We start from the raw sequence: 22,850 nt of genomic DNA, 5'->3' as shown, positions 1-22,850 counted from the left end.
AACAACAACATGTGATGACTAAGTTCTCTAAAATTAGATATGATTTAACACTCAAACATTGTTAGAATCAGCATATCAAAGAACCAAAGAATTCAATTTTTGATGAAATTAAACAAAAGTTTAATTTAGGACCGTTTGGACCTCAATGTGGTATTATCTTATTAATAATGAAAAGAAATACAGGTTTAGATTAAGCATTTCAAAGAACCCTATATATATTCAATTTATGTTGAAATCAAACACAGTTTAATTTTGGTCCCCAATTTGGACCAACTTGAAAACTGGGCCCAAAATCAGAAATCTAAATATATGTTTATTAATAGACAATAAAGGCTGAGTTTTAAAAGGAGTTCACTTCATAAAAAAAAATATATAGCATTCAGAAAATTAATTTTTACAGAATAACAAACAAACTTGCCACAAAATTCTTCAAACAATTTACCAAGGAAAAGAAGAAAAAAATCCAAAATTTAATTTATCATTAATACAATATCTTTTCATAATCTATAAAAATCAGTAACAAGAAATAATTGTAACAGGATGCTGTTACGAAATCTCCCAAATAATGCTCTAATAATTCGTCATTCCCATGGTCGCCTGACATTGGGCAAAGTCCTGTACAAATTGGTTTGTGATATGCATAAGTGACGCCTATGGACTGACCCTGTATGTCATTCAAATCTTCTTGAAATTACGAACAGGAATATATATGGTTAAGGGTGGAGATCTAGACCGTTTACAAGTTCTCAAAAGTGGGGGGGGATCCCCAGGAGACTCGCCCTTTATTTCATATGATTTGTTTTTTTGTCCCATACAAGAATATATATATATGGTTTAGGGGTGGGGATCTTGACCGTTTACAAGTTTTCAATTAAATGCTCTGCTGGGCGCAGCTTGATACAACCGCAGAGGTCGAACCCTGAACAGTTGGGGCAAGTATGGACACAACATTCAAGCTTGATACAGCTCTGAATTTGGATTGTGATTAAAAATTTGACACAGCATAGGTTTCTGACACATATTTCAATAAATCGTTGTCACATCCTATCCCAGCACCCCAACTCCATAGATCACAAGGTGTTTCGAACATCTATTTAGACCAATTAGAATTAACTAACTGACCATGGCCATGTCCATCGTCAGGAGCCCAAGCCATCTTATTTCTATATATATCATACATATTTCATTAATGAAGAGTCTATTTAAATATGGGAGGATGAACTTAATTAGTAATTTGGTCAATATTATTAGCATCTAAGTGGATTTGACATTCCAATTAAGACTCTACCTTGACTCTGATTATTTGTTGATCATAACAGTTGGCAATCATACTAGTACTGTATCAGTACTCCAACCTAATAAAATTGACAAAACTAGTCAGCAAATTGACAAAACAAAAGATAATACGTAGTTGGATGAACTGCTCTGAAGATATAACCCATTTTTTTCCAGTTCATATGTGTATATATGTCCACATACATGAAGATTTTTGGTAACTATATTTCAGTATTTATAGAATAGATAGCTAACCTGGCTACTTCCTGTTTTAAAGGTCTGTGCCTTATGAAAGAATTAGAACAATAGTTCCAATCTTATAAAAATGATAAAGTGTAGAGTTGTAAAATAGTATACTTACTATTTCAATTATGTTTAAGCAGATTGTTCCGTCCTTATTCGGATCCAATAAACATATATCAACCTGTGGTTTATATTCTACATAACGACCAGGAGCTACATATATTTCAAATGGCTGCAATCTTATTTCTTGTTGTGAAAGAAAACTGTCCTCAAAATGTTTCAAAAGAAGTAGACTGAAAAGGTTTCTAGCTTGATCATGAGGATTTCCACAGCTTAATTCACTCCTGGATATCATCTGTCTGCTTTTTATCATCCTAAATAATTAAAAGATAAAGTACAAGTGTACACATTGGTACATTTGAATTGTTACATGTGTTTTTAAAAAACATGCATGAATATGTATAAATAGTGAATCATTAAGACATAAATTGTGTTACCACAAATTACTTTTTGAAAAGTTTAAACATTTTCTCAATTCTTAACCTTTATATACCTATATGGAGTTATTTTCTGTTAGAACCACAGGTCTTTCTTTTGAAGAATCAACCCAGGCAATACCAAGTTTCAATGAAATTTGCGTCAAGGCATAAATAATTCGTAAGGGTTCCGCGGAACCCAGTGTCTCGCCTACTTTTGCTGTTAGTCGCAGGATCAACAACAAGAGTGCACACGCTGAAATGTCTCGCCTTCTTTACTAACCATTGGTATTATGTTGATAGTCCTAAATGAAAGCTTTACTACAACTATTACATAAACTTAACATGATCCAAGAAAATGAAGTCAAGGTCATATAAACCAAACGAGAAATACATGTACACCTTTCAATCATTCAATACACTAAATATAGTTGACCTATTGCTTATATTTTCTAAGAAACAGACTTAACCAAGAAAACTAAACATTGACCAATGAATCGTGAAAATCAGGTCAAGGTCAGCTGAACCATGCCAGGCAGACATGAACAGCTTACAATCCTTCCATACAACAAATATAGCTGACCTATTGCTTATAGTTTAAGAAAAACAGACTGAAACACATAAACTTAACACTGAGCAATGAACCGTGAAAATGAGGTCAAGGTCAAATAAAACCTGTGAGACTGACATGTACATCATAGAATATTTCCATACACCAAATATAGTTGACTAATTGCATAAAGTATAAGAAAAAAGACCAAAACTCAAAAACATAACTTTGACCACTGAACCATGAAAATGAGGTCAAAGTCAGATGACACCTGCCAGTTGGACATGTACACCTTACAATCATTCCATACACCAAATATAGTAGACCTATTGCATAAAGTATAAGAAAAACGGACCAAAACACAAAAACTTAACTATAACCACTGAATCATGAAAATGAGGTCAAGGTCAGATGACACCTGCCAGCTAGACATGTACACCTTACAATCATTCCATTCACCAAATATAGTAGACCTATTGCATACAGTATAAGAAAAACAGACCAAAACACAAAAACTTAACTATAACCACTGAACCATGAAAATGAGGTCAAGGTCAGATGACACCTGCCAGTTGGACATGTACACCTTACAGTCCTTCCATACACCGAATATACTTGACCTATTGCTTATAGTATCTGAGATATGGACTTGACCACCAAAACTTAAGCTTGTTCACTGATCCATGAAATGAGGTCGAGGTCAAGTGAAAACTGTCTGACAGGCATGAGGACCTTGCAAGGTACGCACATACCAAATATAGTTATCCTATTACTTATAATAAGAGAGAATTTAACATTACAAAAAATCTTAACTTTTTTTTCAAGTAGTCACTGAACCATGAAAATGAGGTCAAGGACATTGGACATGTGACTGACGGAAACTTCGTAATATGAGGCATCCATATACAAAGTATGAAGCATCCAGGTCTTCCACCTTCTAAAATATAAAGCTTTTAAGAAGAAAGCTAACGCCTCTGCCGCCGGATCACTATCCCTATGTCGAGCTTTCTGCGACAAAAGTCGCAGGCTCGACAAAAATTAGTAAATGTGATTCTGTTGTGCAAACAAAATTTCAAAAGTTCTTCAATCTGTACATTTTCAGCCAATTAATCTTTATGAAGGGACTGGAGTGAACTGTATTCTACATGTATGTTAAACATTCATGCATGAGTGACCTTATTTTAACATTTTCATACCTTCCAATGTTTTTGTTAATCACGGTTTAGTAATGATCCCTTAAAAGTTTTTATTATTTATTATCATTATTAATGTTATTTAAAGATTTTTATAAAATAATCTATTTCAATGTAAGTAATCAGCAGTTAAATAATAAAATACATTCCATACACCAAATATAGTTGACCTATTACTTATAGCATCTGAGAAGAAGACCAAACAACAGAAACTTAACATTGACCAATGAACCATGAAAATAAGCTCAAGGTCAGATGAAACCTGTCAGACAGACGTGCACACCTTACAATCATTCCATACACCACATATAGTTGACCTATAACTTATAGTATCTGAGAAGAGGACCAAACAAGAGCAACTTAACATTGACCAATGAACCATGAAAATGAGGTCAAGGACAAATGACACCTGCCAGACAGACATGTACACCTTACAATCATTCCATACACCAAATATAGTTGACCTATTGCTTATAGTATTAGAAAAACAGACCAAAACACAAAAACTTAACATTGACCAATGAACCATGAAAATGAGGTCAAGGACAAATGACACCTGCCAATCAGACATGTACACCTTACAATCATTCCATACACCAAATATAGTTGACCTATTGCTTATAGTATTAGAAAAACAGACCAAAACACAAAAACTTAACATTGACCAATGAACCATGAAAATAGGTCAAGGACAAATGACACCTGCCAGACAGACATGTACACCTTACAATCATTCCATACACCAAATATAGTTGACCAATGGCTTAGAGTATTAGAAAAACAGACCAAAACACAAAAACTTAACATTGACCAATGAACCGTGAAAATGAGGTCAAGGTCAGATGAAACCTGCCAGACTGACATGTATCCCTTATAATCATTCCATACACCACATATAGCTGACCTACTGCTTGTAGTATCTGAGAGACGGACCTAATCATGTAACTTTAACCTTGATCACTGATCCATGAAATGAGGCTGAGGTCAGGTGAACCTTGTCTGATGGACATGTAGACGTTGCAAGGAACCCATATACCAAATATAGTTATCCTATTACTCATAATAAGTGAGAAATTTACATAACAAAAAAACTAAACTTTTTTTTCAAGCAGTCGCTGAACCATGAAAATAAGGTCAAGGACATTGGACATATGACAGATGGAAAGTTCGTAACATAAGGTATCTGCATACAAAGTATGAAGCATCCAGGTCTTCTACCTTCTGAAATATAAAGCTTTATACAAATAGTTTACGCCGCCGTCGCCGTTGCCGGATAGTAATACCTATGTCTCAATTTCTGCGACTTTCGTCGCAGGCGAGACAAAAATGGGAAAAAAATTATTAAAAATTTTTCCACTAGATACTATCTTTTGATTGTAAGAAGTTCTGTTCAAGTTTGGTCAAAATCCACGAAGGTTTATGAATCTAATAAATGTTTTAAAAACTTAACTGCAGATTGTACGTAATGTTAGCTGGAATAAAACTAAGTCCATCTATAAGTAATATACAGAAAAACAGGAAATAAATTTTTACAAAGTTTCCTTCTAGATACTAGCTTTTGATCATAAAGAAGCTTCTGTCCAAGTGTGGTACAAATCCAGGATAGTTTAAGAAAGTTATTAAAATTTTGAAAGCTTTAACCACAGAGTGAATGTAATGTTAACTGGCAGAAAAACTAAGTCCATTTATAAGTGAAATACGGATAAACAGGATTTTTTTTTTAACAAAATTTACTTTTGAATACTATCTTATGATCACAAACAAGCTTCTGTCCAAGTGTGGTACAAATCCAGGATAGTTTAAGAAAGTTATTCAAATTTGAAAAACTTCAACCACAGAGTGAATGTTATGTTAACTGGCAGAAAAACTAAGTCCATATATGAGTAAAATACAGATAAACAGGATTTTTTTTTACAAAATTTTCTTCTGGATACTATCTTATGATTATAAACAATCTTCTGTCCAAGTTTGGTACAAATCTAGGATAGTTTAAGAAAGTTATTAAAATTTCAAAAACTTTAACCACAGAGTGAATGTAATGTTAACTGGCAGAAAAACTAAGTCCATTTATGAGTAAAATACAGAAAAACAGGATTTTTTTTTTTACAAAATTTTCTTCTGGATACTATCTTATGATCATAAACAAGCTTCTGTCCAAGTTTGGTTGCAATGCAGGATAGTTTAAGAAAGTTATTAAAATTTCAAAAACTTTAACCACAGGGTGAATATTTGTGGACGCCGCCGACGACGCTGACGGAATGTAGGATCGCTATGTCTCTCTTTTGCGACAAAAGTCGCAGGCTCGACAAAAATTACCTGTGTAAAGTTATTATTTTCCTTGATTAAAATGCAAACTATAATTTACTTAAACATTTAATTCGTTTGATATATAGTTATCATGTGTTGTTGCCAATAGGGTTTTACTTTTTAATTCTCCATCGTTTCAGACAGAAACATTTCCTTTTAACACATTTTAACTATCTAATCAAATAATAATCAAATAATGTGAAGTTTTGTTAATTCAATAAACCTGATAAAGGGACATTATGTGAGATGAATTTGATAATGCAAAACTGTTCATGCCACTTTTAAAACAAGTAAGATTTAACACATACGTGAGTAGGATTTTGAAAATCTTTTTGATTCACACTGTATTGGTACATGCATCACCATTTCATGCTCTCTTCGTGCCAGTTCTTAACTTTTTATTTATATAATAACAGTCACATAATTTATAAAAGGGTGACGGAGTATAATATTTTATCCTGATTCTCAGTTTAAAAAAAATTGTATTGCCAGACAAAAGAGAAAAAAAAAATTATTCTGAATAGATCGCTAAAAAATGTTAGAAAAATAATCTGCTTTTCTGCGATAGAAATGTCATGAAAAAATAACTGTAAAAACATAGCATCCCCTTTCATAAACTAAGTTGATACAATAAATTACTTACAAAGTGACTTGTATTTTTCACACACTGTAAGAATTCATAAAAAAATTGTGTATTTTTATTGTAACTGAATAATGATTTCTAAAGTTTATATATCTAGACTAATTACTTGTTAGTGAGTTTTATTTCACATTATAAATGAGATATGCATGTAGGGCGTATTTAAACCTGAACGCATCAGAAAAGAATATCCCATTTTAGTGTGGTCGTTAAAATAGGATGCAAATCCTGCAAATCTTATTTGTTGATGGTATATAAGGCAGATAATGCATATCTTAAGATTTTTCTTGTCGTATAACACACCTCAGAGTGCCAGAATTGCCCAAAGAAAAACCTCCCTAAAGTCTGTACCTTAATGTTGATGCTGCTGCTGCCGACGGCATCTAGGATTGCTATATCTCACTTTCACGACATAAATGTTGCAGCCTGGACAAAAAATGAAGAAAAAAAAACTGTCTTTCAACAATAATAACTCCTACATGAATAAGGGTTTTGAATAAGGGTTTTGATGACAATTTCGGTCACAATTACTTATTTGTAGGTCTTTCTTTGCTAACAATTTTCTAGCAAATACTGCTTCATCTGCGGATCATTTAACCCTTGTCAATTTTGCTCTATCTGCTTTAATTTTTGAGATACATATAAGCCAAAAACTGCATTTGATCCCTTTCTTCTATTTTTATCCATGGCCACCGCAGACTGGAATAAATGTGGATAGTGTCCACATGTGGACACAGATGATGCCCCCACTTGCATATCATATAGTTATAAAGGGACATAACTGAAGAACGGTAAAAGTGACGCTACCAAAATTTGAACTTGATCTAAATTTTGTGGTAATAAGCATTGTGCATAAGTCTCATAACATTTGGTTGAGGCTTACTTAAGTAGAGAACAGAAACTAATAAAATGCTCCGCTGGGCGCAGCTTGATACGACCGCAGAGGTCGAACCCTGAACAGTTGGGGCAAGTATGGACACAACATTCAAGCTTGATACACAGGGCCTAATCTAGGATTTTGAAGAGGGAGAAGTGACTTCTCCTTCCATGAGAGAGAAGGGAGAAGTGGTCAACTTCTTGTAGAAGTGAGATTCCATTACCCTTTCGGTTGCATCGTGTTTTCAAGCTTATCACTAAGGAAATTGTTTTATATTCAATAAAAGATGTACTTGCAGTTTTTTCATATGTTATTGTACACAATGTATATATAGAAAGTTCTTAATAAAAAGGTTTAGACAATATATAGTTGTTATTTATTTATTGATACCATAATGTGTTCTTAATAAAATTTGTTGATTGGGACATGAGGGAGTAGCCTAGTAATATTATCAAGATTATGATGCATTAAATTCATGTGCATCTGCCTCAATTTATTTTTAAAACTCCAGAAAAATATGATGAATTTCACATGACTGGGAATTTAATTTATATCACCACTTGTCATTGTTTTGTAAAACATTATTGAATGTCCAGGACATTTATGTTAGTTGTAGTAAATTGAGATTATCGTTAAATATTGTAAGTCTATAAATGAAAATATCTTTCAATCTCAAGTTAATTATCCGATAAAGAGCTAATTTCTATCATATTTTAAAAATATCATCCATATCAATGAAGTGGTCATGAGAAAAAATCCACTGCTGATCACAATCTGGTCGAGTGTCGTACGTTTGCAATCACATTATCCATCAGCTGTCTTTCTACCTTTTATATTTCAATTTTTATTCAATGAATATAATAAATCTACCGTTAATTCCCACCCTTTACCTACCGAATAGTAAAATTTATCGACTCGTGAAGGTAATAAAAATAAAACAAATCAGCTGAGTGATTACGCAACATCCTCAGATGAAAATCATCGTAAAACGATAACTTAAATAGGCAGTCAGTTTTCCGTTTGAACAGTTTTGAAAGTTATATCCGAGGATGTTCAAAGTCGCCGTTGTATTTATTTAATTTGATCGTTTACAGTATTAGTCCTGGGTCGTTTCGAAAATCTCGATTTTCCTTGTCCGCCGCCATTTTTTTTACCTGTGAGACTTGTCAATCACAAGTTGTCTCCCTTTTACCGATTTTGATAGCGATTTGACTTTGCTATGTAGTCAGTCGGCCGGCGAGATTTAGCGATTTTCAAAATTCTTTGGCGACTTAAATCGTCATTTCGCCGGCACGATTATGGCCTGGATACAGCTCTGAATTTGGATTGTGATTAAATATTTGACACAGCATAGGTTTCTGACACAGAATGAATGTGGTCTAAGAACTTAAAAAAATTTAATTTACCTATTCAAACCATATCATTATTATTTGCTTTTATATATAAATCAGAAATAACCAATTTAAAATGGAAAATTTTAAAGAAAAAAAAAGGAAAATAAGGAAAAAAAAAATCCCCCCCCCCCCCAAATTTTTGGAACCCCCTTATGATTCATCACCCCAAAACTCAATAACAGCCTTCCCTTTGTAGTATGGTACCTTGCAGTACAATTTCAGAGAGATCTATACACTTGAACACAAGTTATTGTCTGGAAACTAGAAAAATGCTTGTTTTTTGGCCCCTTTTTGGCCCCAAATTTCTAAACGTATAAGGCAATTACCCCCAAATTCAAACCCAGCTTTCCCTTTGTGATATGGAACCTTGTAGTACAATCTCATAAAGATCTATACACTTACACACAAGTTATTGTTCTGAAACTAGAAAAATGCCTATTTTTTGCCCCTTTTTGGCCCATATAATTCCTATAATTTTGAGGCAATTACCCCCAAAATCAATCCCAGCCTTCCCTTAGTTGTATGGTACCTTGCAGTACAATTTCAGAGAGATCCATACACTTGAACACAAGTTATTGTCTGGAAACTAGAAAAATGCTTATTTTTTACCCTTTTTGGCCCCTTTTTCCTAAACGTTTTGGGCAATTACCCCCAAACTCAATTCCAGCTTTCCTTTTATGATATGGAACCTTGTAGTACAATTTCAGAAAGATCCATACACTTACACACAAGTTATTGTCATGAAACTAGAAAAATGCTTGTTTTTTGCCCCTTTTTTGCCCCAAATTTCTAAAATTTTGAGGCAATTACCCCCAAAATCAATCCCAGCATTCCCATGTGATATGGAACCTTGTGGTACAATGTCAGAGAGATCCATACACTAACACACAAGTTATGTCTGGAAGTTACAAAAATGCTTATTTTTGGCCCCTAATTCCTTAACTGTTGGTACCATAACCCCCAAAATCAATCCTCACCTTCCTTTTGTGGTATTGAACCTTATGGTAAAATTTCAAAGAGATCCATTGACTTTAACTAAAGTTAGAGTGCAAAAACCAATGTGTCTTCGGACGACGACGACGATGACACCAACGTCATTCCAATATACGACCGCAAAAATTTTTTGCGGTCGTATAAAAATTACCTGATATTTAGAAGAAAATAAAAATTTTGCAATTATTCCATTTATAAAGGGGCATAACTCTAGAACGGTTAAAGTGATGCCACCAAAATTCAAACTTGATCTGTGTTTTGTGGTAATAAGCATTATTTATAAGTTTCATAACATTTGGTTGAGGCAAACTTAAGTTAGAGAACGGAAACTAAAATTTTGCAATTTTTCCATTCATAAAGGGGCATAACTCCAGAACGATTAAAGTGATGCCACCAAAATTCAAACTTGATCTGTGTTTTGTGGTAATAAGCATTGTGTATAAGTTTCATAACATTTGGTTGAGGCAAACTTAGGTTAGAGAACAGAAACTAAAAATTTTGCAATTTTTCCATTTACAAATGTATAAAGGGGCATAACTCTAGAACGGTTAAAGTGACGCCACCAATATACTAACTTGATCTGTGTTTTGTGGTAATAAGCATTGTGTATAAGTTTCATAACATTTGGTTGAGACAAACTCAAGTTAGAGAACGGAAACCAATTTTTGGACGTACGGACTGACATACGTACAGACGGACAAGGGTAAAACTTAATGCCCCCACCACTACGGCGGGGGCATAATAAAAAACACAAACTTTATACTAGATACCATAAGGATCCTTCACCCCAACATGCCCAAGTTTGATTGAAATTGGTTGAGTAGTTTCAGAGTATAAGATCTTTGAAAAAGTTTACAACAACAGAAGTAAAGTGATGGCAATAGCTCATTTGGACATTTAGGTATATCAAATAAAACAGCTGTTATATATATATATTTATTTAAATGATTTTTTTTTAAGAAAACAGTGAATGACTGTCTTGGTTTGTGACACAAATGATAATATGTCTCCATTCAATAAAACCCAATACCATGAATACATTCAGGAATGTTGTGGTGTTAAACCCAAAATATTTAGGAGCATTGTGGTCACAGTGAAATGAAATGTCTGATGACAAGTCTCTGTTTGTGCTGTATTTTTTAAAGATGGACTTATGATTTGTAGATGCAAAAAGTCCTTGTCTTTTTATCTCTGAAATCAATTTGGTGACCAAGAATCAAATTTGGGAAGTGTTGGTATTCTTTCAATTTTAAATATTCACCATTTTAAAATTTATAAAAGTTGCTACCAAGGATTACTATGATTACATTGCAATAAGTACATTTATATGATCATGACATTGCATGATGAACTTGTGTGTTTTGTGATTGCTTGCAAATCTAAGAAATTTATTGTAAAAGATTAACTACATGTACATAATAGTTTTGCATTGACTAACATGACTTACATGACTTAGGTAAAACATAATAGAACTTTGTATTATTTACAAATACTCACTGTTTCCCATTCCATGAGCTTGTACACTCAAATCTATTTTTTTTTGCCTGTATTTGATCCCATAACTCAATTCCAAAAACTTCCTCACAGCTATTAACTTCTTCAATATCACAATATCTGAAGGGCCATTGAGCTGAAGAAATTTCAGAAGGAGATATGTTTGACCTGAAAAAAGTGAAAAGAATGCTTCTAACATTTTGTTTATATAACTATAACTGTGGAAAAGTATTTATTTATATACATGATACATGTATATATATATATACATAAATTGCCTAACAATGAAATTTTGGTTGAACTTTGCACGTCCATTGGCCAATATTACAGAGATATAAAGGACAATACTGTATAATTAATAATTATTCTTTATCTTTCCTGTATTTTTTTGTATCTATCTTGCAGCAGTGATATAAAAAAATGGCTGATTCCGGCACTGTAAATTTAAAGAATACTTTTGAAATTTGTTTATATTCTTTTAAGAAATAAGTCAATGATACGGTTTTTAATGGAAATGAAAGGTGTGGAACATGAGGAATTCAATAATTTACCTCCAATTGCAAATTCTCTGTTGCAAACATGTTCCGATTTTCATTTTGACACAAGATATATATTTTTCGTCATGTTTATTTAATTAAGTTAAAAATATTAAAATGCCTGTTGTTAATAGTTGGAATGATGATTTCGTGCGAAAATTAGATGAACGCTGACCATGTTAGACAGGTGATCACTGAAACGAGTTATATTCCATGTATACAGAGAAAATGCTTGGGAGGGTCTGAAAGTGACGGTTAGAGGCAGGTGAACGCTGAAACAAGGTGACCTTTAAGGCAGGTTTGACTGTATAAATATTCAATCTTGTCAAATCATTAGACACAGGTCTCCTATTTTACCTTAAAAATTTTCAAGGGCAATAACTCATAATAAGGGATCAATTGACAATTTCGGTCATGTGGACTTAATAGCAGTTCTAATTTTGCTGAACATTTTTGCTGTTTGAAGTTTTTCTCTATCTATCATATATAGTTTCTGCAAACATATTTGAAATAAACTGCTTCGCTGAGCGCAGCTAGATACGCCCGCAGAGGTCCAACCCTGAACAGTTGGGGCAAAAATGGACACAATATTCAAGCTTGATTCAGGTCTGAATTTGGATTGTAATTAAATATTTGACATATTATAGGTTTCTGAATAAATGTATTCAAAGAACTTGAAATTGGTTATATGAATTGCATTTATGTTCAATTAAAGATTTCTTGCTGTTGTGCAATACTTAGTAAATCTGTTGTCAGACTATAAACAAATAAAGTTCAATTAATTCTCAATGTTATATCAGAATTTTATGAAAATAAAAAGGGAGCTTACATCAATAGATATAAACAATTCACCAAAGTTTCATTAGAATTGGTGACATCATTTTTGAGTTATTGTCCAAAAACTGGAAAATCACCCATTTTTTTAATGAATAAAACCCCATAACTCAGAAATGTAAAATGTAAAATTTATAAAATTATAAAAGGAGCTTACATCAATACATACAAACAATTCACCAAAGTTTCATAAGAATTGCTGAAAGCATTTTTGAGTTTTTGTCCGAAAACTGGAAAATCCCCCCTTTTTTTATGAATAAAACCCTGTAACTCAGAAACGTATAATCTAAAATTTATAAAAATCGAAAGGGAGCTCATGTCATAGATATAAACAATTCACCACAATTTCTTGCAAGTTGGTGAAAGCATTCTTAACTCATTGTCTGAAAACTGGAAAATCCCCTTTTTTTAATGAATAAAATCCCATAACTCGGAAACGTAAAATCTAAATTTTATAAAAAACGAAAGGCTCACGTCAATAGATATAAACAATTCACCAAAGTTTTATGCAAATTGGTCAAAGCATTTTTGAGTTAATGTCCGACATGTTGACGACGGACAGACGGACGGACAGACGGACGGACAGACGGACGGAGGAGCTCAGGCCTTGCGGTCATAAAAATTTCGAGCACGATTTTCCTACTCAGACTCAGAAATCAACCAATCACAATACTGGATTTGGTGTTTCAAGCACAATTTTAGTACTCAGAGTACTGAGTAAAGTTTTATGACTGAGGGCCCAGGTCAATAGATATAAACAATTCATCAAAGTTTTATGCAAATTGGTTAAAGCGTTTTTGAGTAAATGTCCGACATGTTGACGACGGACAGACAGACAGACAGACTGACAGAGGTATACCATAATACGTCCCGATAAACGGGCGTATAAAAATGAAACAAATGTCTTTCAAGTGTAACTGTGTAATAACCCCGTTAAGGGTTAAATTGAAAAGTCCAGTCGTGTTGACCTAATTATTGGTCAAACTTTGCTGAACACTTTTCCCATTCAAAATTTCTGTCTATTTTCAACAAACATGACAAATGTATATGTATCTTAAGTTTCTGGAAAAAATAAAAAAATTTAAAAAGAATATTTTTTTTCAAGGGCAATAACTCCTACAAGGGATTAATTGACAATTGACAAATTTAGTTCTTCCAACTTATAGGTAAATAAATGTAGATCTTATCCTGATGAACAATTTTTGTTGTTTAAAATTTCTCTTATCTACATGTATAATAGTTTTCAAGATAGTAACTAATAAACTGTTGACACAGAGATATGTCTCCCCTGTCTGCAGATATTTGGAAAATTCTAGGGACAAGGGCCTCGAAATGGTCGACAAATGAGATGTAGTGATAGTAATGCACATGATGCAACTTTAAACATTGAAAATTTGGTTATTAATCAGGGGTGAAAACTAACTTTGTAAGGCCAGTAGCCAGCTGGGCTACTAGACTTGAAAATCAGTTAGCCCAGACAAAAAGTTAGTAGCCCACTTTATTTCACTATCACTGGGGAAGCCCGCGAAGCGAGCTGAACTTTCTAGGGGGTTTGGGGGCATGCCCCCGCCCAAGAAAATTTTGAAATTTTAGACTCAAAACCCTGCATTCTGAGCATACCTGGAGGTGATTTAGATGCTTGGGAAAATGTAAATTTTGTCTTATTTTTGTTGTTGACTTGAATCAAATTTAATAAAAAAAAATCATTTACAAAATGGGAATCTTCATGCCCTGTGTACCAGTTTTTTTTTTTATATATCTTTTTAAGACAACTAAAGAATTCTCTGTCCTTAAATACATGTAGATGATAGATGAAATATTTAATTTTATTTCTTTGATAATCTAATTTATTAAATATCTTGGTCGATTTATTTTTGCATAACTACGTACATAAACAATTTTGTAAACAGATGACCCCCCTTTTTCTCAAAAGACTTGTACACGTATTTCAAAAGCATTGTCATAAAATTGATATCTCCTCTGATTTTCTCTTTTTTGTAAACTGTTCAGTAAGTAGGAAACTAAAATCATTTTGAACTAATGTGATTTATTTGTGGTCGACAATATTCTACTTTCGTGTTTGACCTTCATTCTCTGGACACCACGTGGGCTTTGAAAAGGGAACTACAAAAGGTACTGTTTTCCAGATTCTTAACAACATTATATATTATACTTTCTTTTATTTGACTGATATTATTTCATAACATGCTATTGTCATCTTCTCTGAATTTCTTCGCTTTCTTGAAGCCAAAACCGAACAGGGTATTTGATCGCTTCATATTGTAAATGACCATCGGAACGTCTCTCTTGGTATCCTTGCAAACGTAAGATACTTTTCGACTTTAAATAGACGACCAATCAGTGACCTGAATTAACGTGAACTATATTTAGTCATAATTGATTTTACATCCTTGTTTATCTCGACCGCGACTTTGCGACAATACGACTCTCGATACTTGCCTGTATACATTTTAATAAAATGCTCCGCAGGGCGCAGCTTGATACGACCGCAGAGGTCGAACCCTGAACAGTTGGGGCAAGTATGGACACAACACTCAAGCTTGATAACGGGGCCCAAAAATCAAAAATCTATTACATGGTTAGATTCAGCATATCAAAGAACCCCATATATTCAATTTTTGTTGAAATCAAACAAAGTTTAATTTTGGACCCCGATTTGGACCAACTTGAAAACTGGGCACATAATCAAAAATCTAAATACATATATTTAGATTCAGCATATCAAAGAACCCTAAGAATTCAATTTTTGTTAAAATCAAACTAAGTTTAATTTAGGACCCTTTGGACCTTAATGTAGACCAATTTGAAAACGGAACCAAAAATTAAGAATCTAAATACACGGTTAGATTCGGCATATCAAAGAACCCCAATAATTCAATTTTTGATGAAATCAAACAAAGTTTAATTTTGGACCCTTTGGACCTCAATGTGGACCAATTTAAAAACGGGGCCCAAAATCCAAAAACTTAATACACGGTTAGATTCAGCATATTAAAGAACCCCAAGAATTCAAGAATAAAACCCCATTGAAATTGGTCAAGGAATAAGCAATTTATACGAAGTATCTTCTTTTGCACAATACTGTGCAATTAAATATTTCTTGCTATTGCGCAATACTGTACAATTGACAATTTCTTGCTATTGCGCAATATTGTGCTATTGGATATTTCTTGCTATTGCGCAATACTGTGCAATTGAAGATTTCTTGCTATTGCGCAATACTGTGCAATTGAAGATTTCTTGCTATTGTGCAATACTGTGCAATTGAAAATTTCTTGCTATTGCACAATAATTTACACATCCTGTTTGGTGTGTATCTCCTACCATATCATTATTATTTGCTTTTAGATATAAATCAGAAATAACCAACTTAAAAAGGAAAATTTTAAAAGAAAAAAAAAAGGAAAAAAAAAAATCCCCCCCCCCAAATTTTTTGAACCCCCTTATGATTCATCACCCCCAAACTCAATCCCAGCCTTCCCTTTGTGGTATGGTACTTTGCAGTACAATTTCAGAGAGATCCATACACTTGAACACAAGTTATTGTCTGGAAACTAGAAAAATGTGTTTTTTTCCCCTTTTTGGCCCCAAATTCCTAAACGTCTAGGGCAATTACCCCCAAACTCAAACCCAGCTTTCCCTTTGTGATATGGAACCCTGTAGTACAATTTCAGAAAGATCCATACACTTACACACAAGTTATTGTCCTGAAACTAGAAAAATGCTTGTTTTTGCCCCTTTTTGGCCCCTAATTCCTAAAATATTGAGGCAATTACCCCCATCATCAATCCCAGCCTTCCCTTTGTGGTATTGCAGTACAATTTCAGAGAGATCCATACACTTGAACACAAGTTATTGTCTGGAAACTAGAAAAATGCTTATTTTTGGCCCCTTTTTGGCCCCCAATTCCTAAACGTTTCGGCAATTACCCCCAAACTCAATTCCAGCTTTCCCTTTGTGATATGGAACCTTGTAGTACAATTTCAGAAAGATCCATACACTTACACACAAGTTATTGTCATGAAACTAGAAAAATGCTTGTTTTTTGTCCATTTTTTGGCCCCTAATTCCTAAAATTTTGAGGCAATTACCCCCAAAATCAATCCCAGCATTCCTTTTGTGATATGGAACCTTGTGGTACAATGTCACAGAGATCCATACACTAACACACAAGTTATGTCTGGAAGTTACAAAAATGCTTATTTTTGGCCCCTAATTCCTTTACTGTTGGTACCATAACCCCCAAAATCAATCCCAACCTTCCTTTTGTGGTATTGAACCTTGTGGTAAAATTTCATAGAGATCCATTCACTTAAACTAAAGTTAGAGTGCGAAAACCAATGTGTCTTCGGACGACGCCGGACGACGCCAGACGACGACGACGACGACGCCAATATACGACCACAAAAATTTTTTTGCGGTCGTATAAAAAGATTTGTTTTTCTTTTTGAATTTATATTTTTGTCAGTGAAGTAGCCGGCACTTGGAGCCACGGTAAACAGCGGATTTCCGTCTGTCAAGTACTTTTTATCAATTCGCCACCTAGGCTACCACAACTGAATAAAAAGATCGCCCAGGTCAATTTCTGGTCGCCATGGGCGACTGGGCGACCAGGCGACCGTTAAGTTTTTTCCCTGTTAATTCAGTCACTGAACCAGACCAAGGAGACAGAGCCTCAAAATAGTCCTCACACTGATATGTACTGATAGTAAAGCAACTTTATAGAAAATATCATTAATCTATCACAAAGAGTTCTTATCAAACTAACTTCAGCTGAAAACTTAACATTGAAAACTGCTTATTAATTGATAGTCGCTGAACCATGATCTAGGGGACAGGGCCTCAAAATAGTTGTCAAACTGATATGTTCTGACAGGAATGCAATTTTATAGAAAATATCATTGATCTATCACAAGAGATCTTATCAAACTATCTTAAGCAGAAAACTTAACATTGAAAATTGAAATTAATTCAGTCGCTGGACCATAACCTAGGTGGTAGGTCTTCCAAATAGTCCTTAAACTGATGTGTACTGATAGTTATGCAACTTTCTATTAAATATCATTGAACTATCACAAGTAGAACCTATCAAACTAACTTAAGTAGAAAACTTAATCAATGTTGATGCAGATGACGTAGCAGAAAAAGCAATACCAATGTCTCACCTTTCACGACTTTTGTCGCATTCATATAAATTTTATTTCAGGGATAATAACTCCAAAATGCATTGTCCGATTTAACTAAAATAAAATAAATACATTTTTTGACTTCTGTAAGTCAAAAACAAATAAACTGCTTTGCTGAGCGCAGTTGGATACGCCCACAGAGGTCCAACCCTGAACAGTTGGGGCAAAAATGGACACAATATTCAAGCTTGATACAGGTCTGAATTTGGATTGTAATTAAATATTTGATATATTATAGGTTTCTGAATAAATGTAGTCAAAGAACATGAAATTGGTTATATGAAAGATTTCTTGCTGTTGTGCAATACACTGTGCTGTTGCGCAATACTTAGTAAATCTGTTGTCAGACTATAAACAAATAAATTCTTATAACTCGGAAACATAAAATCGAAAATTTATAAAAATCAAAAGGGAGCTTACAAAAATAGATATAAACAATTTACCAAAGTTTCTTAAAAAAATGCTGAAAGCATTTTTGAGTCATTGTCCGAAAACTGGAAAATCCCCCATTTTTGTAATGAATAAAACCCCATAAATCATAAACGTATAGTCTGAAATTTATAAATAATATGCTCCGCTGGGCGCAGCTTGATACGACCGCAGAGGTCGAACCCTGAACAGTTGGGGCAAGTATGGACACAAAATTCAACCTTGATACAGCACTGAATTTGGATTGTGATTAAATATTTGACACAGCACAGGTTTCTGACACAGAATGAATGTGGTCCAAGAACTTAAAAAATTTTAATTTACCTATTCAAACCATATCATTATTATTTGCTTTTATATATAAATCAGAAATAACCAATTTAAAATGGAAAATTTTAAAGAAAAAAAAAGGAAAAAAAAATTCCCCCCAAATTTTTTGAACCCCCTTATGATTCATCACCCCCAAACTCAATCCCAGCCTTCCTTTTGTGGTACGGTACCTTGCAGTACAATTTCAGAGAGATCTATACACTTGAACACAAGTTATTGTCTGGAAACTAGAAAAATGCTTGTTTTTTGGCCCCTTTTTGGCCCCAAATTCCTAAACGTTTAGGGCAATTACCCCCAAACTCAAACCCAGCTTTCCCTTAGTCAGGGTTTGACACTAACTAAATGTATGTACTAGCCTGCTGGGCTAGTGAAATTATTATTCTACTAGTCCTCTTATCAAATCACTAGCCCTCCAAGTGCCGATGGCACTTGGACAGTCGTGCCAACGGCACGATCCTATCTAGGAGGGTCTGGGGGCATGCCCCCCAGAAAATTTTGATACAAATGAAGCAAAATCCTGTGTTCTGGAGCATTTCCAGAGGGTTTTGAACATGTTTTGTTTCATGAAATTTCACTGGTTTGCTAATAAAAAATACAAAAAATACAAAAAAAAAATCATATTTTAATCATCTATATTAAGAATGTGTTCGACTTATTTTGAAGACCCCTTTAGATCATTACTTCATCATCCTCCTCATTTTACTTATCATTATTATACTATTGTCTTTAATGAAGATGGGTAAGTAAGGGAAGTTTACAAATACACCAACAAAAGAGGAAAGGTTTGCCCTTGCTGTTTTTTGTCATAATTCTTCATGGACTCCTTCTTTTCCCTTGTTGTTTGTCAGTTGTTGTTTTCTTTTTTGCAGGACGAAATTTTATTCCTAAAAATCTGTATATTTTTACCAGAGACCGAAAGGCTATATTATAATTTAGTATATATTATGTCAGTGATATTGTTTGCCTCAAATTACATCCGAAATACAGCTTTTTCCCCTAAAGAAAATTCCCATTTACTAAAACAAATGGCTTAAAATTCCTCCCAATAATTTGTACAATTTTCCCAACAGTGATGGCATCGGTACTACTAATGTATGTAAATTTCGTATTCATGTTATTTTGATATTCTGAAAGCACTTTTGAGATCCAGGTTTCTGATCAGAATCATCACAGCGTTTGTAACACACGTGGTTTTCAATGTATTAAGTACCATCATTGTTTTAGTTTCTTTCCCATACCCAAAAAGTACCTTTCATGTTAAACATGTCTGACAATCAAAATATACGTGAATACACTCTACAATAAAGACAGCAAAGGTCAGCAAAAAATGTGGGATTTGTTGACAAATAAAATTTTGTAAAATTCTTAGTTACATGTATAAACAAAATTCTGACTAGCCCGTCGGACTACTATGATGAAAACTTAACAAACCCTCCCCAATTTTTACTAGCCTCAGGCTAAGCTGACTAGCGTTAGTGTCGAACCCTGTTAGTGATATGGAACCTTGTAGTACAATTTCATAAAGATCCATACACTTACACACAAGTTATTGTCCTGAAACTAGAAAAATGCTTGTTTTTTGCCCCTTTTTGGCCCCTAATTCCTAAAATTTTGAGGCAATTATCCCCAAAATCAATCCCAGCCTTCCCTTTGTGGTATGGTACCTTGCAGTACAATTTCAGAGAGATCCATATAATTGAACACAAGTTATTGTCTGGAAACTAGAAAAATGCCTATTATTGGCCCATATTCCATGTACATGTATTCCTAAACGTTTTAGGCAATTACTCCCAAACTCAATTCCAGCTTTCCCTTTGTGATATGGACCTTGTAGTACAATTTCAGAAAGATCCATACACTTACACACAAGTTATTGTCCTGAAACTTGAATCAAAGCACTGTAAGCGCTGTAGGCAGTTAACCAAAAACCAAGGCAAACGTAATTATGTAAACTGTGGCAGTGTTGCTTCAATTTTTTTTAAGATTTGAAAGAACAAACATTAAACATTCGTATATTGTACATTTATGTTCATTAAATGAATTGATTATTAAGGCATATTAATTAATATTTCATCAAGGTTTTCAAAAGCAACTCTTATATCAATGTAAATGACCCCCATCTTCACCCCCAAGTGCATGATGTTACTCCATACCAAGTTTGGAATAAAATGACAGGTGATTATAAAACAGTTGGTCAAACATTCTCGGGCTTTACACTGCTTGAAAGATTTATATGTTTTCTTTAAAATGAGCCATGAATGAAAATTATTATAGGCCCAGAAATAATTTAATAAATAATTAGAGTAAATTCATTTAACCTAGACTCATTTTTTGCATCAATAAAATTTTATAATAAACAAGAAATAATTGTAACAGGATGCCGTTACGAAGTCTCCAAAAACAAAGCCCCCATAATTCGTCATTCCCATGGTCTCCTGACATTGCGCAAAGTCCAGTTCATATTGGTTTGGTCTAGTAAAGTGATATGCATATGTGACACCTAGGAGATTGACCCTGCATGTCATTCAAATCTTTTTGAAATGATGAACAGGGATAAATATGGTTTAGGTGTTGGTATCTCCACCGTTTACAAGTTCTCAAACAGGAGGGGGTGGGGTGACCCCAGGGACTCCCCCTATATTTCATTTGATTTGTTATATTGTCCCATACATGAATATATATGGTTTAGGGTTAGGGATCTTGACTGTTTACAAGTTCTCAAACAAGAGGGGGTGGGGTGTCCCCATGGACTCCCCCTATATTTCATTTGATTTGTTTTATTGTCCCATACATGAATATATATGGTTTAGGGGTGGGGATCTCAACCGTTTCCAAGTTCTCAAACAAAGGGGGTGGGGTGACCCGAGGAACTCCCCATATATTTCATTTGATTTGTTATATTGTCCCATACATGAATATATATGGTTTAGGGGTGGGGATCTTGACTGTTTACAAGTTCTCAAACAAGAGGGGTTGGGGTGTCCCCAGGGACTCCCCCTATATTTCATTTGATTTGTTTTATTGTCCCATACATGAATATATATGGTTTAGGGGTGGGGATCTCGACCATTTCCAAGTTCTCAAACAGGAGGGATTTGGGTGACCCCAGGGACTGCCCATATATTTCATTTGATTTGTTTTATTGTCCCATACATAAATATATATGGTTTAGGGGTGGGGATCTCGACCATTTCCAAGTTCTCAAACAGGAGGGGTGGGACGATACCTGGGACTCCCCCAAATTATTTTCATTTGATTTCTTTTATTGTCCCATACAAGACCCGGTATATATATTGTTAAGGGGTGGGGATCGCTATGGTTTACAAGATAAAAGTACATTTTCAAATTGAAAGGGGTTGGGATGACCCCCATGGACTCACCCTATATTTTGGTTGATTTTTTTTTATTGTCCTGTTCTCATTACTGAAGACTGCATGTGTCTATCACTTACTGTTTTCGAGAAATAGTCATTTGAAATTTAAAAAAATAAAATCCCATAGGGTTCTATAGTTAACCCCTTCCCTTCTTCAGGCCCCTCCAAATACTCCTAAATAGACCCCAATGCACAAACAAAAGATTAATATGGCTCCGCTAGACATGTTAGTCTAATATTTGATGAAACCCTAAGTAAATCTGAGAAACGGTCAAAGTTGTCTTCTTCGACGGTTTGAGTGGATTCGGTCCCACTTGTCTCGGTGACGAGTTGTCCACATTACTTAAAACATCCCATCAACGCGTCGATTTCCACATGTGTTTCATGACCTCGTTTCATTCATAAAATAACAACAACCTTATTTGGCAAGATAAGTTAATAAAATGCTCCGCAGGGCGCAGCTTGATACGACCGCAGAGGTCGAACCCTGAACAGTTGGGGCAAGTATGGACACAACATTCAAGCTTGATACAGCTTTGCATTTGGATTGTGATTAAATATTTGACACAGCATAGGTTTCTGACACAGAATGAATGTGGTCTAAGAACTTAAAAATTTTAAATTGGACATTCACCTATTATGGTCCAATATCCAAAATCTAAATACATGGTTAGATTCAGCATATCAAAGAACCCCAAG

General features: G+C 34.2%; 1 protein-coding gene across 1 annotated transcript in view; it reads right to left on the bottom strand.

Moving 5' to 3' along the window:
• Nucleotides 1-1,331: 1,331 nt before the first annotated feature.
• LOC127710367 (uncharacterized) overlaps nucleotides 1,332-22,850 on the bottom strand; it is a 35,265-nt gene continuing 13,746 nt past the window's right edge. The window contains exons 2-4 of the mRNA XM_052216155.1: nucleotides 11,446-11,610; nucleotides 1,637-1,892; nucleotides 1,332-1,355 (exon numbers count right to left, since the gene is read on the bottom strand). Of these exons, the coding sequence (XP_052072115.1) occupies nucleotides 1,332-1,355; nucleotides 1,637-1,892; nucleotides 11,446-11,610 (445 nt within the window). The remainder of the gene's footprint in view (nucleotides 1,356-1,636; nucleotides 1,893-11,445; nucleotides 11,611-22,850) is intronic.

This window comes from Mytilus californianus, unplaced genomic scaffold (genome assembly GCF_021869535.1).
Source record: "Mytilus californianus isolate M0D057914Y unplaced genomic scaffold, xbMytCali1.0.p SCAF_74, whole genome shotgun sequence".
In the NCBI taxonomy this organism is placed as follows: Eukaryota; Metazoa; Mollusca; class Bivalvia; order Mytilida; family Mytilidae; genus Mytilus; species Mytilus californianus.
The sequence above is the reverse complement of the archived record's forward strand: the minus strand, read 5'-3'. Positions and strand labels throughout refer to the sequence as shown.